Source organism: Hemicordylus capensis, chromosome 1 (genome assembly GCF_027244095.1).
Source record: "Hemicordylus capensis ecotype Gifberg chromosome 1, rHemCap1.1.pri, whole genome shotgun sequence".
NCBI lineage: Eukaryota > Metazoa > Chordata > Lepidosauria > Squamata > Cordylidae > Hemicordylus > Hemicordylus capensis.
This window is the reverse complement of record NC_069657.1, coordinates 79,512,421-79,536,761: the sequence shown is the minus strand read 5'-3', so window position 1 is coordinate 79,536,761 and position 24,341 is coordinate 79,512,421. Positions and strand designations below refer to the sequence as shown.

At 42.7% G+C, this 24,341-nt stretch overlaps 1 protein-coding gene and 1 long non-coding RNA gene across 7 annotated transcripts in view; one reads left to right on the top strand and one right to left on the bottom strand.

The window, feature by feature from the left end:
• Nucleotides 1-8,949: 8,949 nt before the first annotated feature.
• ACTN1 (actinin alpha 1) overlaps nt 8,950-24,341 on the bottom strand; it is a 147,568-nt gene continuing 132,176 nt past the window's right edge. For 2 of the 6 annotated variants that reach the window (XM_053262872.1, XM_053262864.1), the window contains exons 17-22: nt 23,034-23,213; nt 22,062-22,208; nt 17,776-17,856; nt 17,201-17,266; nt 11,700-11,858; nt 8,950-10,500 (exon numbers count right to left, since the gene is read on the bottom strand). In XM_053262872.1, coding sequence (XP_053118847.1) covers nt 10,342-10,500; nt 11,700-11,858; nt 17,201-17,266; nt 17,776-17,856; nt 22,062-22,208; nt 23,034-23,213 — 792 coding nt within the window. In that variant the 3' untranslated portion in view covers nt 8,950-10,341. The remainder of the gene's footprint in view (nt 10,501-11,699; nt 11,859-17,200; nt 17,267-17,775; nt 17,857-22,061; nt 22,209-23,033; nt 23,214-24,341) is intronic. The other 4 variants (XM_053262908.1, XM_053262899.1, XM_053262880.1 and 1 more) reach the window with 2 other exon arrangements.
• LOC128330292 (uncharacterized) lies at nt 19,757-23,466 on the top strand. Its single transcript, XR_008310037.1, has 3 exons — nt 19,757-20,444; nt 21,319-21,364; nt 23,157-23,466. It is a non-coding gene; the product is annotated as an uncharacterized LOC128330292 (long non-coding RNA).

Below are 24,341 nucleotides of genomic sequence, written 5' to 3'. Positions count from 1 at the left end.
TTGTTACTCTGAGGAATGGCGTTATGCAACAATTGCTGGGATGTCCAGCTACTTGTGTGCAACTTTAGAATGTGAATGAAGACAGATATAGATTAGATACAGATATACACACACATATATATAAACGTGTTTTGGCGCCTGATTAACGGGTCCAGAAAAATTCTAGCCTCACCTTGTGTATTCATGAACATAGGTTGGAATTATCATTCTTCGCTACAATTTTGTACTTTGAAACAATAAAAGAAAATTGTAGTGAAGAATGGTGACCCCGGCATGTGCTCGTACATGCACAAGGAGAGGCTAGAATTACTCTTCTCTTCCCTGCAAAGCGGTCCTTTTCATTCCCCTGAGATTCACCAAAGCCCGAGCTGGAGTATCTCAGCCTAAAGTGGTACAAGACAGTTTTCTTCAGAATGACTTTTGGTAGCCAGAGTTAAAGTTATGTCCCTCAATGTACACACCCTGACTGGCCTTTGAGAGAGGGCATAACTTAGCGAGGAGCACACGGCTTGCACACAAAAGTCCCAGACTCTGGCCCCAGCTTCAGTTACAAAACGGATAGCGCCGGGTAGCAGGCTGGGGAAGATCGCTGAGATCTTAAAAGGATGCTACCAGTCAGAATAGAAAGCATTTGGCTCGATTCCTTCAGCCAGTTCATTCTCCCGCCACCATCCCTTCAGCCAGTTCATTCTCTTCCCCCGCCCCGCCCCCCATTTATTTATTTATACATTTATATCCTGCTCTTCCTCCAAGGAACCCAGAGTGGTGTACTACAAGCTTAAGTTTCTCATCACAACAACCCTGTGAAGTAGGTTAGGTTGAGAGAGAAGTGACTGGCCCAGAGTCACCCAGCTAGTATCATGGCTGAATGGGTATTTGAATTCGGGTCTTCCTGGTCCTAGTCCAGCACTCTAACGACTACACCACGCTGGTTCTTTGGCCAGTTCGTTCTCCCCTCACCATCTCTTTGGCCAGTTTGTTCCCTTCCCCATCCATTCGGCCAGTTTGTTCTCCCCCCATCCCTTCAGCCAGCTCTCTCCCCCGCCCATCCTTTTGGCCAGTTTGTTCTCTTCCTCCCCCCCACCACATCCCTTCATCCCTCCCCCGCAAATTAAACATCATCATGTTCAGCCGATTGACCACACCACCTGGGACAAACTAAAGAGGAATTGGGGGGTCCCATGAGCTTGTACAGGCCCTGGTCCTTGGCCCGGAAGTCCAGGGGTAAGAGTGCCTCTGCCCCCAATGTCCCTACAGCTAGTTCGTTCTCCCTCAACCCCTTCAGCCTGCTCTCCCCACCTTCCATTCGTCCAGATTGCTCTCCCCTTCTCCACATCCCTTTGGCCAGTTCATTCTCCCGCAGTCCTTTCAGCCAGCTCTCCCCACCACCATGCCTTCGGCCAGATCACTCTCCCTCCTCAGAACGTCCCTTTGGCCAGCAGCCAGCTTGTTCTCGCCCCCATCCCTTCAGCCCTGGTTTCTCTGCCTGCCCACACCACCATCTGCTCAGCCATCCTCCTGAGAAGTGGGGGCGGTTTGAGCCGACATGTGCTCTCCGCTGGTTCACAATGGCACCAGTGCCACCTCTTTGACCTCCCTCCCTCCTTGGCAGGCTGGCTCGGAGAGCCAGCGCTCTGCTCTGTTCTGCCCTGCCAGGAAATCTCACAGCATGTGCCACGTGCCACGTACCACAGGATTCACTACATACATCCTAAGGCTTTTAAATATAAAGAAGATATTTCATATGTAAGAAAACCAGAACTAACAGATTCCAGGAGGCTCTTGGGGATATTCCTTGCAATCTGGTGGGTGTTTCTCCAATTCAGCTCGTGGAATCTTGGAACATCAAGGCCATGAAAGTGTTAGATGTAATTGCTCCCAAGCGTCCTCTTAAGGTTCATGGATCCCGGCTCCCTTGGTTCTCTGCGGAGCTTAGGGAGATGAAGCAGACCAAAAGACGCTTGGAACGTCGTTGGAGGAAAACTGGTGCCAAAGATGACTGAAGGTGATTACTTGCTCATATTCGAGAATATTCTAGGATGATAAGAGCAGCGAAATCTCACTATTTCCCCACTCTTATTGCATCAGCTGACTCTGGTCTAGCGGCCTTATTCCGGATTACCTGCTCCCTTCTTAGGAGAGTGGATCCGGTAGACATGCAATCTGGCCGCTGTGATCAATTTGCTTGATTCTTTGCTGATAAAGTCACCCGCCTTCGGCTAGAGTTGGACTCTACTTCTATAGGATCTGGTCAGATAGAGATTCCGCATTGTGACATTACATGGGACACCTTTGAGTTGGTCGAGGATATAGACACAATTCTTTCGGGTATGGGTGCAGCAACATGTTGCTTGGACCCTTGTCCCTCCTGGCTAGTTAGAACAGTCGGAGGGAATGTTAATTCTTGGCTACGGGAGTTGGTTAACTCCGTTATGTGAGGGTTTCGTGCCAGCAGCCCTTAAAGAGGTGATAGTTCACCCTCACTTGAAGAAACCCTCCTTGGACCCTTAGGTCCTTGACAACTATAGACCGATCTCCAACCTCCCTTTTTTTTAGCGAAGGTGTTAGAGAGGATTGTATGTGCCCAGTTTGAGAGGGTTTTGGAAGAAACTAGCTATCTTAATCCTTATCAGTCGGGTTTCAGGTCTCGGCATAGCACAGAGACAGCACTGGTTGCTCTGGTAGATGACCTTCTTTGGGACCTTGATGAAGATAGTGTCCCTCTCTTGGTCCTTTTAGATCTCTCAGTGGCTTTTGACACTATCGATCATGCTATCCTTCTTGACCGCCTGCGTGGGTTGGGTATCGGGGGCACTGTCTTGCAGTGGTTCCATTCTTAGCTTAGTGGGCGTGTCCAGTCGGTATGCATAAGGACAGATGCTCTGACCCATGGCTACTCCTTTATGGAGTTCCCCAGGGTTCAGTTCTTGCCCCTGTCCTTTTTAACATTCATATGAAGCCACTGGGTCAGGTCATTTCCCAGTTTGGGGTGAGATTTCATCAATACGCTGATGATACTCAGCTGTATATTGCCATCCCAGACCATTCTGGGGATGCTGTTTCTGTGCTTACTCGATGCCTGGAAGCTGTTAAGGTCTGGATGAATCAAAACAAGCTCAGACTGAATCCCACTGAGACTGAACTACTTTTATCCAGCCCTTGTATCGGCCAACAACTGGATGTGAACCTTGTTTTAGGTGGGGTGTCACTGCCCCCAAAGGAGCTTGTTCGTGATTTGGGGGTCCCTTTGGACTCGCGCCTCCTGCTTGAACAGCAGGTGGAGGCTGCGGCCAGAAATGCTTTTGCCCAGCTTCATCTGGTTCACCAATTACGCCCTTACCTTGATTGGCAGGCATTAACGACAGTGACCCATGCCCTTGTTATCTCCTGCTCAGATTATTGTAACACTCTCTATCTAGGGTTACCTTTGAGGACGATCAGGAAACTACAACGGGTCCAGAATGCAGCGGCTCGCCTACTCATGGGTGCCAGAAAATATGACAGGGTAACACCTCTCCTGCAGTCATTGCACTGGTTGCCTATTTGCTTCCGAGTTCAATTCAAGGTCCTGGTTTTGACCTTCAAAGCCTTGCGGGGCTTGGCACCTATCTATCTACAGACCCGCTTCTCCTGTCCAGTCGCATCTCGTCCAGTTAGAGTCAAGACACTGCCAGGTTGTACCTAGCAGCAAATGCAAGAGTCTTGATGCCTTCCACTGCCAGAGGGGTTGGGCCAGAGGCCCTGTGGATCCTGCTGACTCTTATCTGGGGTGTGGGAGGGTATAAGGGAGGGTTCTCTTCTATGGCTGTTAAACCCTGACCCAGATAGACCAATAGCCTAACTCAGAATAAAATTACTTTGAATGTTCCTATGATTATGTGTGTGTGTTTTCTAATTTGTATTAATGCTTTGAGTATGCTTCGCTATTTCAGAAGAAATGGATCACCATCTGTTTGGTATTTTGATCTGGGTTAAATGTTGCACACAGCACGATGGCGACCAACTACCCTCCCCACAAGCACAAAAAGCTAGAAGCCAGATGTTGTTGCTAATTATGTATTCATGAACACAGTTGGCATACTTCCCTTAAACATTTCTAAAGCACTTATGCAATATAGACTTTCCCCCTAGGAATAGTTTAGATAAATTTCTTACTTTGTTTTAAAGGGAGTTTCTATAGTTTACTTAGCATTCCGACATATAGGAAGTTGCCTCACATGCCAGATCCTCCATGGAAAGAGCTGCTGGTGTGCAGTTGCTCCCTATGTGGATTGGCTACCACCATGTATTTTTCTCTTTACATGGCTGGAAAATATAATGAATGTACTTTCCACCATGATACTAGCTGGTATGTGGGATAAAACTGACTAGCCTGAGATATTGACAACATTCACCTGGCCCACATGGTGCCTGTTGTTTACAGACCATACCAGCTTGGACAACCATGAGGAAGTGGCTCCTGCACAACAAGAATAGCATACAAATCAGCCCTACCAAGACATTTTTCACTTGCCATTAGGCTGATTACAATTTAGACCTTGCTTCTGCCCTTCCAAAACCAAAATGCTGTCGCACCAATCATGGCAGGCTGCATGTGGGAGGAGAGAGCGAGAGCAGAGCACATATCTCAAAGGAAGAGGTGCAGTGATTATCTGTATGATAATCAAATGATCCTCACCGCACGTTAAGGTCATTTGAGGAGGTCCGTCTCCAGTTACCACTGGTACGTCTGGTGGCAACTCGGAGGCAGACTCAGGAGGCTTCTCTGTAGCCGCTCCTGGACTGTGGAATGCGCTCCCTGCAGAAATCGTAATTTGAACTCTTTATTGGTCTTTAAGAGAGCCCTTAAGACCAATCTGTTTGGCCTGGCCTTCCAGGGTTTTTAAATTGTTGCAAAGGGTTTTAATGTGCCTGGTTTTTCAGGGTTTTAACATTGTTTTATTGTTTTATGGTATTTTAAAATCTTTGTTTTAACTGTTGATTGATTTTAACTGTTTTTGTTTTATTTGTAAACCTCCCTGAACCAATTTTGGAAAGGCGGTATAAAAACTGAATGAATGAATGAATGAATGAATAATAAATATCTAGGCACAGAGCCACATTGCACACCACATGCATATCATGGGGTCCTAGCTTGTGAACGGTTCCATGTTACTAAGGGAGATAATGGCAGTCATTTATTTTTACAGGAAATGGTAAGAGGGGACCACCTGCTCCCACATGATCCTACCCAGTTATTAGGATCATCATTTGTGGTCCTTTTCTGGGCGTGTCTGCCACTTTAGATTAGACAGTTGGCAATTGCAGAGAGAGCCTTTTCATCTGTGATGCTACATCTATGAAGTTTTCTTGCCAGGAAGGTTTGCCTAGTGTGTTCTTTATTTCAGGCACTGGACAAAGTTCTTTTTATTTACTTAGGCCTTTTAAAGAAATTTACAGAGTCTAATTAAATAAAAAGGGTTTTGTTCCATGTCTAAAAGTTATTACATCTGGCACTCAGTAAGCACTCTTTTCTTGAATTTGTTTCTTTTGTTTTTTAAGTTAGCACTGATTTTTGCTGTTTACTAAGGTTATTACTTAACTGCTGTTTTAATAATGTTTGTATTAATTTTGTTCTATATTTTATTTGTTCTAACATCCCCCCCCCCGCTTTAGTAACTGAAAGCCACCTTAGAAAGACTGGGTTGAAAAATGGGGTGTACTTTTTAAAATTAAGAAAGGTTGACTCCAGAGGCTAGCAACAGACTAGGATGTTGGAGACCCAGGTTCAGATCCTCCCCTCAGTCATGACATTTAACTGGGTGACCTTGTGCCAGTCATTCTTGGCCGAACCTTATAGGGTTGTGTGAATAAAATTGGGGGGACCATGTATGCTGCCCTGAGTTCCTTGGAAGAATGCTGTGCCAAGAGTGTAGGTAAATCTAGTGGGCTGTGGGAGAAGCCCAACAGAATATGCAGTTTTTCCGCTTTTCATTAATGTTTACTCCACCTTTTGGCTTGGGACAGTGCTGGCTATCTTATAAAACACACTTTTACTAGTCAGACTAGCAAAACATAGGCCAACTGGCAGCTGTTGCAGTGGAGATTAAGCCTGCCTCCTGTCTGGGTGACCCTCATTGCTGCCACCTCATCTTTCTGGGGAATGTCTTGGCATGGAGTGGAATCTCATAGCCCACATTTCACTTTAGGCTTAGCAGGCACAGGGTGGCAGTGGCATTAGCACAATATTTTGCTTAGGGACAGACTGAGGAGGGCTAGCATGCAGTTATTCAGCTGAGGAGAAGAGGCTTGGACTCTGCTCTGGGTATTCAAGTGTCTGTGCTTGGAGATCACCACGCAAATCTGCAGTCTCATCAAATCCACCCTGCCAAATGGTGGCAGGCTGTGTCAGCACAATGTAGCCATGCACTTGTTATTAAGGAATAGATATATGGCAGCATATGAAATACAGTCCTCTCTCTCACATAATGTTTTTAGTGTGTGTAGCCTTTGTAAGTAAGAGTGCCCACAAATTACAGAAACAGCTCTTCTGAAATTCACTGACATTTGCTTCCCTAGTTCTGGCAGCCAAGCAGGCATAATTTTGGCTCGTTTGTAAACCCAGCAGTCATAAATCACTGCCCCAGTAAGTATCCTCTCCCACCCAGGCTCACAGTTTGCAAAGCGCCTCTCAAGTATACCCTCTTTTGCTCCTCCCACACCATAGGCCCTGACCAGTCCAGACTACTGCGCCTTTATTCCCGTCTCTGCAGGTGAAGCTTTTGAAATGAAATGAGCCGTCACTTCCTCCCCCATTTTCATTCTCTCAGGACTGGAGGAAATAACATGTGTCAGTTTTGCTCAACTGAGTACCAGTTGCTGTTTGGCTGTCCCCAATAGTACATCATAGTGAGCAGAAAATTAACAGTAAAAAATACTACTTCAAAGCCCAACTATCGGCCGTTATTGCTTCCTCAGGTCTGCTTATAGTCAGCAAGGTGTAGAACATATACATTCTGGGGAGATCAGGTAACAAAACAAGGCAGGAAAGGCAACCATGCCTCCCCCCTGCCCACAACTAACATCTGTTTTCTCTTCTTAATAGCAGAGAAACATATTTTGCCCCATTTTGGAACCCACTGAAGTATGATAGTTAATGTCAGTGGTTACAAAGATGACTGTACTGAGAACAACACATGAAGAAACCTTGCATACTTGTGTGAGACAGATGTAGAGTAGAGAATTCTGAATTTTATTTTGAAAAGAGAGAAAGACGTAGTGGAACATATAGGGCAAGATTTATATTATGTTCAATCAGATTTCTCAGAACATTATCTTCCATCTGGGGATGTGCACTAACCGCAGTCCGAGCACATTTTAGGAGCGGGGCCCAGGTGCTTTAAGAAAGAGGAGAGCAGGTCCTTACCTGTTTTCCGCCATCCCAAGCAGTTTCCTGCTAGGGCAGCACACATCCCAAGAAGCCCGGCGTGTTTTCAGCACACACATGCGGTCCGCACATGTGCAGGCAATATTTGCATGATCAGCATGGTGTTGCTGACCACGCAAATGGCACCCACACTTGCGCAGATGGCATATGCATGCTGACGTCGCACAGGGCTTCTTGGGATGTGTGCTGCCCTAGCAGGAAGCAGGAAGCTGCATGGACAGTGGAAAGTCAGTAAGGACCTGCTCTCTTCTTCCTTAAACTCCTGGGCCCCGCTCCCGAAATATGCTAGAACCGCGGTTCAAACCACAGTTCATGGCCATCCCTACTCCTATCCTATCCTTAAGACTATAATAAAAATGAATGATGTCACACAAACAATAAGAAAAACAGTAGTGTGAGTGGATGTGGGTTTTGTGTTGGATTTGTATGAGGGAAATCATGGAGTGGCCTTGGACTTGTTGCAAGAATAAGATTATAAACCCATGTTCTGAGCTCCTTTAAGCAAGAATGGAATGCAAATATGATTGAGAAATATATATGTTGTAATTATTGTATGATACAACGGAGCTCCTTCCTGGGAGCCTTTTAAGTGCTTTAGCTTTCATACTGTGCCAACGCAATATTTAGAAGGGCACATTAACTAGATCCTATTAAGTGAGTGATTGTGTATGTGAATCTCAAAGATCTATAACACTATTTATTATACAGGCTGATCTGAGGACAAAATGTATATCTGAACTTCTAGGTTGTATACCAAGTACCAACAATCTGCTGAAAGAACTTTCCAGCATAAATTCTTGTGTGCACAAGATAAATATAAAACAAAAATAGTGTTCCTATGTTAATGGTGGCAGTGCAGCAGAAGCAACAAAAGTGTCATGAATTGTCAAGGATTTCATTTGCAAAGGTGTTACCTTATAAAGGACTGCTGGAAGAAACTATTTTAGTATTATTGTTGATTTAGTATTTGTATAACAATACTGTAACCTTGCATTTAGAGTTCATAATAAAACTACAAGGACAGTTATATATAAACTGATATTATCACAGTAAATAAAATAAAAAAGTAAGGTACTCAAAATCAGAGTTTGTACTTGATGCTACTTGGATAACATCCATGGAAACAAAATAGGTGCCCCTTGTGAATTTGCAGATTGCTACTTAATATGAATCTTGTTCTTGGGAAAACAATTATAGTAGTGTAACAAGAATCTCTATTCCCTAACAGTCTCAAATACCCTTGCGGAAGAACTGGCACTGGAGAAAAGCACTTGTTCCCTGCAATGGTTAGACAGATGTTTTGTTTTTGTCTCTTAAAGAAACACTTCAGTACAGTATTGCTGATCTTAGTGTTAAACTTTTGTCATACTTCCTTTTCTGAAGTGTTCAGGTTTTTGCTCACTAGGATTGGGAGATCTCTATTTTGTATTTTAAAAATAAATTTCAAATTATGTTGTGTTGGAGAAAGATAAGGACATAAGACTAAGACACACATACAACAGCTAAAGAAAAAACCCAAGACAAACTGAACACACAAAATTTATTGTTTTTAAGAACAATTGATTTTTTAGTCAATATTTTACATGGGGGGGGGTTGCTTTCATTCCATTTCTGGGATTGGTGGTGGTAAGATGGTTATTCAAGTCAGATGACAGCATTTTTAAAAATTGGCCTTATGATTCGATGCATTTGCATAGGATTGCAGCCTAATAGTGAAAGGCTTTGCATGTTTACTCAGAAGTAGCTCCCACTGTGCTGAAAAGGATTTGTGCCCATACCTAACTGGGAGTAAGCCTCATTAAACATCCTGGGGCTTACTTCCAAGTAAACAGGCATAGGAATGTGCTGTTAGATAGAACTTCTTTTAAACAGAATGGGGACTATTTCATTGCTGCGGGGGGGAGAAGCTGCAGTACCCAGAGATATGCAATGTTTGGTCCAAGTAACATTTGGCTGTGGTAAGGTTATCTTCATTTGAAGCATCTGAACCAGTCATGTAAACATCAATACAATTCAAAGCAAGGGAGGGGAGAAAGCACTTTGGTGTCTTGCATTTAAGAAAACAGATAAAAACATTAACATCAGAACAATATACAAAAAAAACCCCAAGCTACCAAATGTATTTTGAAAAGTCTTTCTGTTTATAGCTAAATATAATGAAACCAGTTATCTAGACAAAAGAATGAAGTCTAGGTTTGTTATCACAATATTTTTTTTTTAATATGGTCTGTGACAAGCAATATCAAAGATGCCAACTTTCAAGTGCCATGTTTGGAAACCAGACAACTTTCAGCAACAACACATAGTAGGCATATTGTAATTTTAATTAAATATTAAAACATGAGCTGTGTACATTTTTCTCCCTAAAAAACACAGAAATTTCAAAAAGTTTTATTGTCCAATATTTTCATGAAATGAGTGAACCAGAAATACATGCCTTATGTGCCTCCCCCACTGGGAAAAAATGTGGTAAGGAAATAGAGACAGATGGGGAAGTTGAAAGAACCAGTGGGGCAAGGCTTAGGTATATAAACTCCATTAAACATTAAACTCCATTTCCTATGTCTAAGCAACAAGGGGAAAAACCCCTCATACATTTTGTGTAATACTTTTAAAATTTTCTATTTATGCTTCAATCCTGGAGAAAAATACTTTTTTCTATAATAAAATATGTTTAAATGTAACCTTTTTTTTCTTTTGCACAAAATAATTCTGTAAACTGTTATTTTCAGGGGCCTGACAGACTGATTTCAATATTCTCCCCTCCCCCTGCTCCCTCCCCCAATGGGATCTGTTATCTGAAGTGGAAATAGGAAGGGAAAATAAAGGCAAAGCAGAACCCACTTTGCAAACAGAAAGAAAAGTGCACCTGGATGGGAGAGAGTAAGGATGTGTGGTAGATAGACAGGTGGTAGTTAAAGGTCACTTTCGCCATAGAGAGCTGTAGAGAAAGACATGTAGTCCAGGGCACCCGGTACAGAATCCGGCCCAGTGTAAGGTGCCATTCTAGCAATGCAATATTCAGCTTGATCAGGAGGCAATTCCCGTCGTAATTCATCCACAGTGATATAGTTCTGCAAGAGAATATAGAGATGTTCTTTTTCTGTTTTGACTGGATGAGGCAGACACAATTTTATTAACACTGACTGCACTTATTTTCATGCTAAGTAGTAGCTTTATTCACCAAGTATTTTCTTTGTCTCCTAACTAGAGTGCAGTATATTTCACAACCTGAAAGATTAGGGAGCACTACTGCTTCTGTAACTTAAAAAATAAATAAATCACAACCATACTGCTTTCAAAATGCAGTAGTGTGAATATTAAGTGAAAGCCACCAGATTCCAGTTAACATTCCAAGTCATATGGAAGTACTAAAATATATATATTTATGTGTTACAGTGATATTAAGCAGCTTTGTATTTGGATATTCTGTCTCCCCCCCTTCTTTATTTATTGATTTAACACATTTATATACCACTCTATATAAAATCTCAGGGTGGTTTACAATCTGTAATGGTCTGAAGTGTATTTAAATCAATCTCCTGAGTTTCAAAAAGCCACAGGACCTGTACTACATAGTTAGATTACTTCAGGGATGGAATTGACAGTTTAGGGCGGTGACTGGGCTTACACGAATTTGAAGCAACCTTTTGTAAGCCTCTGCCCACAAAGTTAGTAGCACTGGGGCACTTTGGACTACTGCCTATGCTTGTGCCCTCTCCCCAAGTATAGCTGGGCACATTTCTTGCTGATGCGGAAGATCTTCCCCAGCTTTCTTCAGAAACAGCAGAATGAATAAACTGTCTGCATGTTCTCTGAGGAGAGTGCACTGTGGACCTCAGATGCCTTAAATGCATGCACAATTCATTCAGTTATGCTGCTTCATGTCAGTGTGACTTCTCCACAAGAGCACCCATGAATTACAGGACACTCAAGTGAACTGTGTGCACGCAAAAGCATTCGAGGCCTGTATTAGTCATCTGATTCCATTGTACTTGCTTAATACAGTGCACGGACTGTACGGACACCAGGTCCATGTCCTTCAAGGTAAATACAGAACACTGGTGGTGGTGGTGGGGAGGAATTCCATAAATTTCTAACTCTCAGTCTATGTGTTCAGATATTCCCATTAAATTACTCCGCCATGTTTTGCTCACAACTAGTCTTGGGATATTTCCATAGAACAATAGCTTTACTGTGTAGGCTGAATAGTCACCATGATCTCTCACTGAAATAATTATTGCTGCATGCACCCCATCAACTCTGAACTCACTTTATCTCCAGCCAGGATTTTGAAAGAGGCCATAACTTGGTCAGCGGTATCAGTATCTGCTGTTTCCCGGGACATGAAGTCAATGAAGGCCTGGAATGTGACAACTCCTATGCGGTTGGGATCTACAATGCTCATGATTCGAGCAAACTCTGCTTCACCCTGGATCGTAAGACAAGAGTTGAAAACAAATCAATTTGCCAATAGTAGGCAAGGATAAAGTAGAATGTTTCACAGACACACCATTCATGAGGTGATCAAAAATGTGATGCCAAAATAAAAAATAAAAAAATGAACTGAAGTAATTTAAACACAGCTGAAGGGACGAGGAAGACAAACTCAATACTTAAGACATTGGTATTTTCAGCACTGATCCTAAACAGTGTCACTGAATCCCAAGCGGGCTGCTACTCATTACCACCCATCTTATGATATGGAAGTCAATGGCATAAATAGAAATCAATGACATAAATGCTCTAGGTAAACATGTAATTCAGACCCTGACCAATGCTGTGCCTTTTAGAAGTATTCCTATTATCGTGTTCCTAATGATAAGACAACGATAAGCTTTTAACTGTAAATACTTTTTTAAAGGTGTAAGCCTAAAAAAATTTAAAGAAGGGTTTGTTCTAATTGATTTATTCTCTATTCAGCCTTCTTTATATCTCCACTTTTCCTATACAACCAACAGTCACACATGTGACTAGAGGTGCTCTCTCATATGTAGCTCCACCTAACTGTCCCATAATAATGCTAATACCCAGGAGACATAAATGGTTACAAAAAAGCAGAAATAATGTGCCATTCAGTCCTTTATACCACTTTCCAACAGGTTTCTCTCCAGAATATTCTGTCTAGCTGCCTTTACTCCCCTTCCACATTAGTTTTTTTCCCGGAGACTCCACATTTCTCAGCACACTATTCTACTGATTCTTCCCGGAGCTTCCTTTCCCCCTTGTCCCAATGATCTATTAGCAAGCTTTCTGCCCAATCTTTTCTCCTTTCATCCACACCATTTAAGCAGTGCTTACTTCTGAAATTGGTGCACTGGGGTTCAAATCTATTTGAAGTCCAAATCTCTGGCCTGAAAGGCATTTCCCTCACCACAGATGTATGGAAGCTAGCTGTAGCTGCTTAGGAATGAGGGAAAGCTATAGCTGGATGGCTGGAGAGAATGAAGAGTTAAATGGTCATTCCCTTTACAGGAAGGCAAAATGCTATGGGTGTACTCTTAACAATGTCATGGCTAGGAAACCTATCTGATCTCATATGAACCTGCCTGCCTGAGCAATCTCTGCATCCCTACACTACTGGATGTCTGGTTGGTGGGCACAAGAGACAGGGACCCACATTATCTTCAAATGGCAGGGTTGGCTTCACCAGAGTCTGGTGAGTGCCAGGAGGAGGAAGAAAGCCCAGGTTGGGGCTTATGGAATTAGATTTAGGAAAAGTATTAGAATTGAGCCAGCGTGGTGTAGTGGTTAGAGTGCTGGACTAGGATCGGGGAGACCCGAGTAAATCCTTATTCAGCCATGATACTAGCTGGGTGACTCTGGGCCAGTCACTTCTCTCTCAGCCTAACCTACTTCACAGGCTTGTTGTGAGGAGAAACTCAAGTATGTAGTATACCGCTCTGGGCTCCTTGGAGGAAGAGCGGGATATAAAAGTATAAATAAATAAACAAATAAATAAATAAAGTTAGAGGTATTTCATTTTTCTTGTGTGTTTTGTAAATGAAGCTACACTTTTTTGTAAAAATTAAGAAAACAACCCCATTTGAAACCATTACGCTTTAAAATCCAGAATGTGCTTATTTTTGAAAAACATTAATAAATTGGTTTATTCTCGGTTTAACATTCATCTCAATGTTTGCCTGACTCTGGGAGAGTGGGGGAGAGCTCTCCAGTCCCTCAACTCCCCAAAAAGGACAGCTGAGCCGGCTATTTCCCACTTGAACATATAAAAGTGGAGCTACATTTTTATATGTGCCTGCTACCACAGTAAGGAGGGAACTGAGGGTTATCACTCCCTTCAGTCAGAAAATTCCCATTCTCTGAGGAGCGGGTGGTGGCAGCGTATTCAACTTACAGAGGATTCCTTTAGTTAATTTAAGACCAGGTCAGCCCACGGGGCACAGGGAGAGGCGGACTCAGCTAAAATTCCTCTCACATGAGCTGGCTTAGTCCTTTACAGTGTGTGTTTTACAGCTGCTTACCTCATACACACAAGAAATCTTATGTAGCTTGATTCAGCAACAACTCCATTTTCTCCTTCTCCTTCTCCTTCCCCTCCCTTTTCCTTTTTAGACTCCTCCCCACACTCTTTACAGGAAAACTTAGCAGTCATGGGATAAGGGGACAAGTACAAGTGTGGATTACTAACTGGTTGAAGGACAGGAAACAGAGGGTAGGTATAAATGGAGAGTTTTCACAATGGAGAGAAGTAAGAAGAGGAGGCCTCCAGGGATCTGTACTAGGACCGGTGCTTTTTTAATTTATTCAGAAATGATCTAGAAGTTGGGGTAAGCAGAGAGTTGGCCAAATTTGCAGATGACACCAAAATAAGGGTAGGGAAATCCAAAACAGATTGTGAGGAGCTCCAAAAGGATCTCTCCAAACTGGGGGACTGGGTGACAAAATGGCAAATGCGGTTCAGTGTCGGCAAGTGGAAAGTGATGCATAATGAGGCAAAAAACGCCAGCTTCACATATATGCTGATAGGATCTGAGCTGTTGGTGACTGATCAGGAGAGGGATCTTGGAGTCGTGGTGGTCAGCTCGTTGAAAGTGTCAACTCAATGTGCGGCAGCTGTGAAAAAGGCCAACTCCATGCTAGGGATCATTAGGAAGAGGATTGAAAATAAAACTGCTAATATTTATAATGTCCTTATACAAAACTATGGTGCAGCCACACCTGGAGTACTGTGTATAATTCTGGTCACCACACCTAAAGAACGATGTTGTAGAAATGGAAAAGGTGCAGAAGAGGGCAACCAAGATGATCAGGGGCCTGGAGCACCTTGCTTATGAGGCAAGGCTACAACACCTGGGGCTTTTTAGTTTAGAAAAAAGACAACTGCAGGGAGACATGATAGAGGTCTATAAAATAATGCATGGTGTGGAGAAAGTAGATAGAGAGAAATTCTTCTCCCTCACACATAACACTAGAACCAGGGGTCATCCCATGAAATTAATTACCAAGAAATTTAGGACCACCAAAAGGAAGTACTTTTTGACACAATGCATAATGAACTTGTGGAGTTTTCTGCCACAAGATGTGGTGACAGTCAACAACTTAGATGGCTTTAAGAGGTTTCGATAACTTCATGGAGGAGAGGTCTATCAACAGCTACTGGTCTAAGGGCTATAGGCCACCTCCAGCCTCAGAGGCAGGATGCCTCTGAATACCAGTTGTAAGGAAGTAACAGCAGGAGAGAGGGCATGCCCTCAGCTCCTGCCTGTGGGCTTCCTAGTGGCATCTGGTGGGCCACTGTGTAAAATAGGATGGTGGACTAGATGGGCCTTGAGTCTGATCCGTCAGGGCTGTTCTTATGTTATGATCCCCATTGGGACAAACCTCCAAACAACTAAATACCGCCCAGAGATGTAAGTTTGGGCGGGGCATAAATAAAATAAATACATACATACATACATAATACAAAAGATTACTGCATAGAATACAACAGTATGTTAGCTCCTTGATTCTTTTTACAGAAAGACAGGGTAACAATACCATTATTAAATACATAAAATTAACCTTTGTGAGCTGCCTCAATAAATATTGTAGTAGAGGGGCACATGTAAATATTTCAAGCAATGATAATGAAATAAAACAGGAGATCTGTGGCTGAAAAAGCAACTCTCACTGGAGATTCGCAGTATTTCCTTTGCTGCCGCACAATTTGCTACATATTGCTTCTCCTCCCCACTCTACCCCCTCGGCTCAAATCACGGCTAGCTCACAAGAACAGTATAATGTGTGAGCTAGCAACTCCTGGAGTTTAATTTATATGTATAATTTATATCCTGTCTTTCCTCCTTTAATTTTATTTCTTGAGTGGATTTATACACCACTTCAGCTTGCATCTCTTGGCAATTGTCTAATTTGGCAACAGCAAGGCTAAGGCCTATTCACATCATGTTTTATCCTTTATTGTCTCTTTTCCCAGCTCATGAACACAAGTTCATGAACATGAGCAGCATGAAATATGACTGGGAAATTCATGGAGTTCAGCTGCAGCACCTTCTAAGATCAAGAAATCTCTTGATCTTGTACTTTTGCCACCACAGAAGTTCCTGCAGATAAATAAAACTTAGCAGCTGACATCCTCACTAACCATGCAGAAGTGCAGTATTTAGTAATCTAAAGTCCCACTGTGCAGGCAGGGGGGCAATTTTTGCCCACTTCTCCTTCCCCCAGGGCGGGTGGGGGGATCACAAGTGTGCTCTTGGGGATGTGCATAAGTTCAGCATCCCCAGTTTTGATAATGTCTGAAAAAGGCTAAAGAGGTATATGTTTGAGCTGTATGTCATGTCATAATTGATTTTAGCAGGCCCAAGGCCAGTGAGTTAACCAAAAGAGCCTAATCTCTTTTGCCACCCAAGGCAAGGCTAACCCATTGCCTTTGTATGTGTGTATTAGACACGTCTATGTTAGGATAGCCAGGAGAGAAGGGGCACAGCTACTACATAAATGGAAAACAAAACTACTAAAAATACACTTCACAAAATGGTGAAGGGTGGGTAAGCTGCTCATCACTGCTGGCATCACAAAAAATATTCAAAAGGTGTCCATACTCTTGTGCAACCACACTTCACACTACCATCACAATTAAACGGGGGTACCATCACAATTAAACCTTTTGTATGATATATTGTGGATTCTACAATGATTTTTACATTGTTTTATAGATGTGTGTAAGCTGCCTTGAACAAAATTTTTGGCAGAAAAACAGCATAGAACATTTAAAATACATACAGACATACATATATACACAGCAATACACAATCTGGAGGAAGAATGAATCCCATTTTCACAGGTACTGAATACTGCAGTTGGAAAGCTGGGAAAATGAGATATTCTTATGTAACAAATGCAGAATTACAGGCAAACCTTGTTATCTGCGGATCCATCACCCATGGTTTTGTGTAGCTGCAGTTGGGTGAATAACACCCAACCTCGGCATTCACCTTGTAACTTGCGGTTTTGTTTCCTATGGTAACAGGCCAGGAACAGAACCCCCGTGAGTAACAAGGTATACCTGTATTATGCAAAGAACCCCAAAACCTACTCATGACGAAAGACCCTTACAATTTGCAAATAAACATCACATTGATTCTTTTCCAAATACAGTTGATGGATGAAGATTTTATACTACGAAACATAATATTTGAATGTCACGGGACAAATGTAGCTTTACCTTGATGTACTAGATGTGTGCCCTTCCCCCTTTAAGGGCCAAATGTATACCATTGCATATAGAAGTTATAGATGCCTCTACATTACCATATTGTAACCAATGGAGATAAGGCAGGTGCGGAAATCTTCACTATCCATCATGCCAGTCTTCTTCTACACAGCCACACAAATATGGAGGAAGAAAAGAGGAGGAAAAATAGAAAGTAGTCCAAGAAGAGATGAACTCATGGAAGAAGTTACAAAGAAAAGATTTACATGAAGGAGGAGTGGAAGATGGGATATATTGGACAATGCAACAAATCATTAAAATGATTTGAGAAAACATGAGGACATATTTAATTGAAAATGAAGATGGAAATGAAAGTTTAAATAAAGGCAAGAAGAAAAATGTAATGGAGATGTGAAGAGAGATGAAAAATGAAAGCAAGAAAGGAAACAATAGGATGTTTAAGAGCAAAAGAATGATTTCACAAAACATGAAAAAACATGAAGAGAAAGAATGGAATTGTGATAACACATACAAAGGGACATGGGAATATGTACAATAGAATATAAGAACATTGACAACAGATGGATTACAACAAAAAAAAGGAGAGAGGGGAGAAATAGGTTATTTCCTTATAGTTTGCAATCTGGTTGCATTCCCCACTAGCATTCAGTACCTGCGCATCGTTTCCAATATCGTAACCCAAGCTGATGAGGCAGGCTTTGAATTCCTCAGGGCCAAGTGTGCCGGAGTGGTCCTGGTTATGCAGTGCGCCAGGCAGCAGGACATGCAGTGCCGGTGGGGTAGTGGTGTGAGAGATGACAAAAAGAAGTTGAAGGGGGAAAGGGCAAAGGAAGGCGAAGAAAAGGAAGTGTACCATGCAGTGAGTAAAGAGAGAAATTTGGTGGGGGGGGGAGAATGGCATGCAAAAAAGACAGAGAAGGAAAAAAAATAAGAAGTGCATAAAGTTAGACACTACGTTGACAATTTAGATCATGCTACTATATATATATATATGTTTAAAATACACTTCTTTCTCAGAAAACGTGACCATGTCTGGAAAAATGTTTGCACATCGATTATTATTAATAGCAATTTCTGAGGACTCCTTTTCTTCCGCCACCCCCTTATAATTAATTATATTTTCTTTTCTAATTCTAAGACTGCCACTTTTTTTTTTTTTTTTTTAGTAATCCAGACTGAAGAGAAGCAGGCTAAGGCAATGCACACATTTGAAACATCTAAATGCATGAATGATATCCTTGCTTTAGATCATTCTTCCATAGCAGAGGTATAAGTTGGCAGTACTGCCAAGACTTAAAAATAGATTGCACATTCTTGAGAGATTACAGATTTACAAGAACGTGCTAGTACATGTAGTTTACAGTAACTACATCCCAGCAGTCATTTTAAGTCAAAACGAGAAAAAGACCACATGGTTCATTAAAACTACATTAAAATGCTAGAGAGACTGAGGATTCAATAGAGTACACTGAAAAGCTGTACACTGTCCGTTCAGGAACTGCTGCATATAATTTGTGCAGCTATTCATCCTTTCCTTGTTAATGTCCAAACTGCAGAAGAACTAGAGGGGACTTGTGCCCCTTACTTTTTGTAATGGCCTCCTTAGTAGGGGTATGCCGAAATGTGATTTGGGCATCCAAATTGCTGGCGCATCCCTTTAAAAACAAGGGCTTACACAGCCTCTTTAAAGCAGAGGGGAGCAGATCCATACCTGCTCCTTCTCTAATGGCCGCCATTGCCGTAATTTTGGAGCTCCCTCCAGGCTATGCCCAAGCGCCAGCGGGATGTCTCCCACCTGCCCCTGTGTGCCGGCATTGTGCAGGGGAAGCTGGGAGATGCCCCGTTGCAACACAGGCATAACTGGGGAGAGTGCTTGGATTACGGCAATGGACCTGCTCTCCTCCACTTTAAAGGGGCTGTGTAAGCCCTTGTTTTTAAAGGGATGTGCCTGCAATTCGGATGCCCAAATCATGTTTCAGCACACTCCTTAGCTATTGCTTTTACAAGACTTGGGAGAGTACAATTTAGCCAAAAATGGGGGGAATCAGAGAGTGGGGCTTGGGCATTTCATTAATGGCTCCCCTATCCTTCACCCATAATTCAAGCACTGCCTTGAGGGGTTGCTGGATACAATGTTCCATACAGATGCAGTGGCTTGGGATGGGAGGTTATACCATGCAAAAGGATCCTCTTCCTTTTTTAGGCAGAAATGTAAGAATAATCACGATAATCAAAAACTTAAAAACCGTCAAACTGAAACACAGGAGGTGTGGCCACAGACAGATAAGAAAGGCTGTGAGCAAATCCAAGACACAACTGGTTGCTGGCAGCAAAACATGATCTCATGAGCGATGGTCAGCCACACTCTAATTGCGTAGCGTGGAAGCTGAGGGTGTTGCCCTTCACATTTAGAAAATGCAAATTTAGTATTAATTCCAGCAATAGTAATAATAACTAGCTTAACTTGCACAGAGCATCTGCGTGCTAGTACTTTATTGCTCCCCTCACCCCCTGCCACAGTCCCCTTCACCTAAGAGTTCTCTCCACCCTCACCTGAGCCGCACTCCTGCTCCTCCTCCTCCATCCAGTTGCTTCCACACCCCTCTTGGTCAGTCCTCCATCCCTTTACTCCATCCCCCTCACCCCTCTTGGTCGTGGCTGCAGCGTTGCTGGCACCTATTGGCCAAGCTGTAGTCCCCTATCCCCAGAGACGCCCCCAACCTCAGCCGATCCTCACTCCTTCCCACAGGAGCAGCAGCAGCAGTTGGCCGGGCCCTTCCTCGCTGCCGCCGCCGCCACCACCATGGCCACTTGTTCCCCATAGGCCCTGAAAGGCCCAGGCCCATCCCTTGCCTGCCTCCCTCCGCCGATGACCTCAGTAGCCCCAAACAGCAGCAGTGGTTGACTGGGCCCTTCCTTGCTGCCAGTAGGCACCGCCATGGCTGCTCATTTCCCTCAGGCTGCTGAGAGGCTTGGGCCTGTCCCTCGCCCTTCCTTCTTTCCTCTCTCTCTCTCTCTCTCTCTTTTTCTGAGTTAACAGATATTGTTCATCTTTTTTCCTCATCTAATTCACACAATGACAGCCTCCTTCTCCTGAAGGGGCTCTTTCCTCCCTCACGACCCTTCTCTTCACAGACCCCTGCTAACTATCTTTATATATAGAGATAGATATAGAGTCCTCTTCTCTACAATCTGACCAGTAACAGTTGCAATCCAACTGTCCTTAACCATCACAGGCTCCTCCTCCCTATCTGCATATGGAATCTCCACTGCCCAGTCACCAGAACTTCTGCTTGTGAACTCTTGTAAGAGCTGCCATGGGTACGCCTCAGAGAATTATATAGATAGATAGAAGATCATCATCATCATCCTATAATTGTTGGCTACCCTCAGGGAGGCCCATTATTATGATTCAGCCATTCTATTTAATTTAGGAAGGTTGGCCAAACCAAGGTTTGAGAACTTGTGAACTAAGATGTTCAAATGTTTGTATGAACATTTTCTCAGGGATTCCAAAACATTGTTACAGGGATAAACAAACTGAATCCAAATAAGAGGAAGGTACTTATTGTGCGGGGACGGAACTCAGCAGACAGTTTTGATCTGCCAGTTCTGGATGGGGTCACACTTCCCCAGAAGGAATAGGTATGCAATCTGGGAGTGCTTTTGGACCCAAACCTCTCCCTGGTGTCTTGGGTTGAGGCAGTGGCCAGAGGTGCTTTCTATCAGATTCAGCTGATATGCCAGCTACGTCCATTTCTTGAGATAAATGACCTCAGAACAGTAGTACATATACTGGTAATCTCCAGACTTGACTACTGCAATGTGTTCTGTGTTGGGCTGTCTTTGTTCGTAGTCCAGAAACTGCAGTTGATACAGAATGTGGCAACTAGGTTGGTCTCTGGTTTATTGCAAAGAGACCATATTAAAACTATATTAAAAGAACTACAATGGCTCCCAGTAAGTTTCCAGGCAAAAGTGCTGGTTATAATGGCTTGGGTCCAGGCTATTTAAAAGAGCACTTCCTTTGCCATAAAGCTTGCCGCCTGTTACGATCTTCTGGAGAAGTCCAGTTACGGTTGCCACCAGCTTGTTTGGCGGCAACCTGGGACCAGGCTTTCTCTGTGGCTGCCCCAGGACTTTGGAATATGTTCCTTGCTGAAATAAGATAATCTCTTTCTCTGTTTGTTTTCAGGAAGACCCTTAAGGCTCTCCTCACAGGCTTTTAATTAGAATTAATGGTAATAATTTTAATAATTTATTTTAATAACTGTTTTATGCTATTGTTTTTATTGTGTCATGTATTTTAATCTGTGTTGACTTTTAAATATTTTAAATTTTGTACATCACCTAGAGATGTACATAGGTGGTATAAAAATATGATAAACAAACAAACAATAATCTATAAAGCCCTAAATAGGTTAGGGCCAGGATATTTAAGCGAACGTCTTCTTCACTATGAGCCCCATCGCCCATTGAGATCATCCGGAGAGGTTCATCTGTAGTTGCCACCAGCTCATGACAATCAGTCGTCACCAGCTCGTGAGAAGGGATGGGCCTTCTCTGTTGCTAACCTAAGACTCTGGAATGTGCTCCCTGTTGAAATAAGAGCCTCCCTATCTCTAACAAATTTTAAAAAGCCTTTTAAAGACACATTTGTTCACCCAAGCTTTTTAACTAGAATTGTGGTTTTAAATTGTTTTAAGGTTTTAATTTGTTTTATTTTGCTGTAAACTGCCTAGAGATGGAAGTTTGGGGTGTGTACAAACATAAACAAAAACAAACAAATGTTTTGTGTTAAAAGACTCTATCATGTATTACTACTACTACTACCACCACCTGCAGTGGGAGTGGGGGATGGAGGCTTAGTTTCCTGTCAGTTCTATAGTGTTCCCAGTCAGTCTCTCTCAGTTACAGGTACTGTTAATTTCCCCTTACTCTATCAAAATGGTTGAAGGAGGCACGGAATTCATTCATCTGTTCCTGGCTGATTCCTTTGGCATCCCGGGTCAGAATCTGGTTTTCCACTTCATTGATGGTTCTAGCAATTGTTGTGAGAAGCTGCTCCCAGCCCACTCTGATGTGCTGAAGGAGAGGAAAAAAGATTATTATTTTTTTTAAAAAAAGGAAAATATGTGCTATTGGAAGGTTTTGGTTCAAAATACAGTCAGTTGATCCTAGACTTGAAAAATACCTTGACCAGCAGGAACAGTAGAGAACTTTCAGGCTCTCATGTAAACAATAAGAATACAGCTGTTCTATAGTTTTCCAAACAGCCTTACTGAATTCACTCATGGTATTCTCTTGTCAATAGAAAAATACATGTTCATAAAAATAGAAGGCCTCCTTTGCTCTGAAGCCCACCAATACGTTGGCAAGAATTAACAAATGGTGTGCCTTAACTACTGCTTGTCACATTGGCCTGGACTGTACAATCTTGTCTGCTGTATGCATTGCTTTCACTTTCTGCAGGTTCTTTCCAGAACAATTTAATGCTTAAAGTATTCTGCAGTCCACAACGTGTAAGGATTGTGGATACCATTAACAGCAGCCCAGTCATAATTTCACTCTCAAAATTCTATCATGGGCCTCAAGTATGAGGAGACAAGTGGGTAAATATGGAAAAGCAGGTGGGTTTTTCCAGATTGTGTTACTGAACACAGTCATGCTATCTGCCATTGCCTAAGACACAGTATTAGCAATGTGTGTTGACATCAGTATCTATGTGCAGGAATCATGCCTAGCCAGTGGTACCAGTTTGTCACCATTGTATAAACTCCAGTTTTACCAAGAGCTTTAGAACAGGGCTGAATGGTACTGCAAAAGGAAAATGATTTTCTTCAAGGACTAAAACTAGCATTTCCCTTACATGTCTGTGCTACATTTCTACAGACCTCCCAAGGCCTTTACCTCCATGGTGTAGTTGGTGTGCTTGTTGTCAAAGATTAGCGCCTCCTGAATCTGTTGGTGATCTCCTTCCAGCTGATCAATCTTTGGTTTGTAGTTCACAATGCTTTTCTCATACTGCCGCAGGTGATTGAGCTGGTCCTCCAGAGTCCCGTGCATCTCTATGGAGATGCGGCCAATCTCCTGCATGAACCCGAAGGAGATGGGCAGATGAATGACAAGTTTCAACATGTAGAGCATTTGCCTGCAACTGTTGCCCAATAGGGCTAAAATGCTTTAACCACAGGCCTTGAAATCTCAAGAGAATAAAGCCTTCCTTACAGACTTTTCAAAGACGAAATAAACAAAACAGGCAGAATCCACTGCAGCTCTACTGGTTGAAGACCCGTCCTACTGTGTTTATGGGCTTCTGGAATAAAATTTCATTTTCTTTTTAGCACATTGTTTCCTTCTATGTTAGAGCTGCATTTAGTGGTTACACATTACAGTTCTGCTGTTTGAGCATGTTAGAATTGTATTAGCTACATATTGTTTTAAAACCACATGCATCACAACCGGCTGCATTTTCCCCTGCAGGTACACACACAGTAGACAGTAAAAGAAAGAAAGGTGTTTAGCTGATTGTCCAGTGTGGGTACATGTGGTGTGGAGCTGTAGTCAATAATAGGGCACATTTTTAAAGATCGATTTGATGCTAAATTAATTGGAACAAGGCTGGAACTTGTAATCTGTGAAGTGGTCCTAAAATGTACCTCATATTCAGTATCTCATCTTCAGAAGCCATCAGTCAGACTTCTCATAACAGATGTTAAGATTCTGAGAAAATTGTTGTCAACACCACTCCTTTATGACAAACAAACGTCAGACACTTTTGCTTCCATCTTACTCTCATACACCTTTTGCAAAACCAATTCCTTGTCAGTTTTAAGAAAAAAGTCTAAAGGCCCCTGAAATTCTACCCAGGGTAAGAAATTGGGAGTGGATCCAAGCTCATGTGCCCCCCCCCGCCCACCCCGCACATGTAGCTAGAAGGTGAACTGGGAGATTCCATATTCAGGAGAGAAACAGGAGAAGCTCAAGGCCAACTCCCAAACTAATTTTGAAAGCAAATAATACCTGAATAGATCCTTAGACTATGGCTCCTATGAAGCAATTAGAGTGGTATTCAGAATAATCTAGTCATACTGGTAACACTTTAGACCTTACTACTGTTTTATATGTTAGAGGTGTGAACCCAGGCTCACATTTGACCCTGTTCTGAGTCTGCCACACAGCCTTGAAATTCCTATGGACCAGTTTCCATGCAGTGAG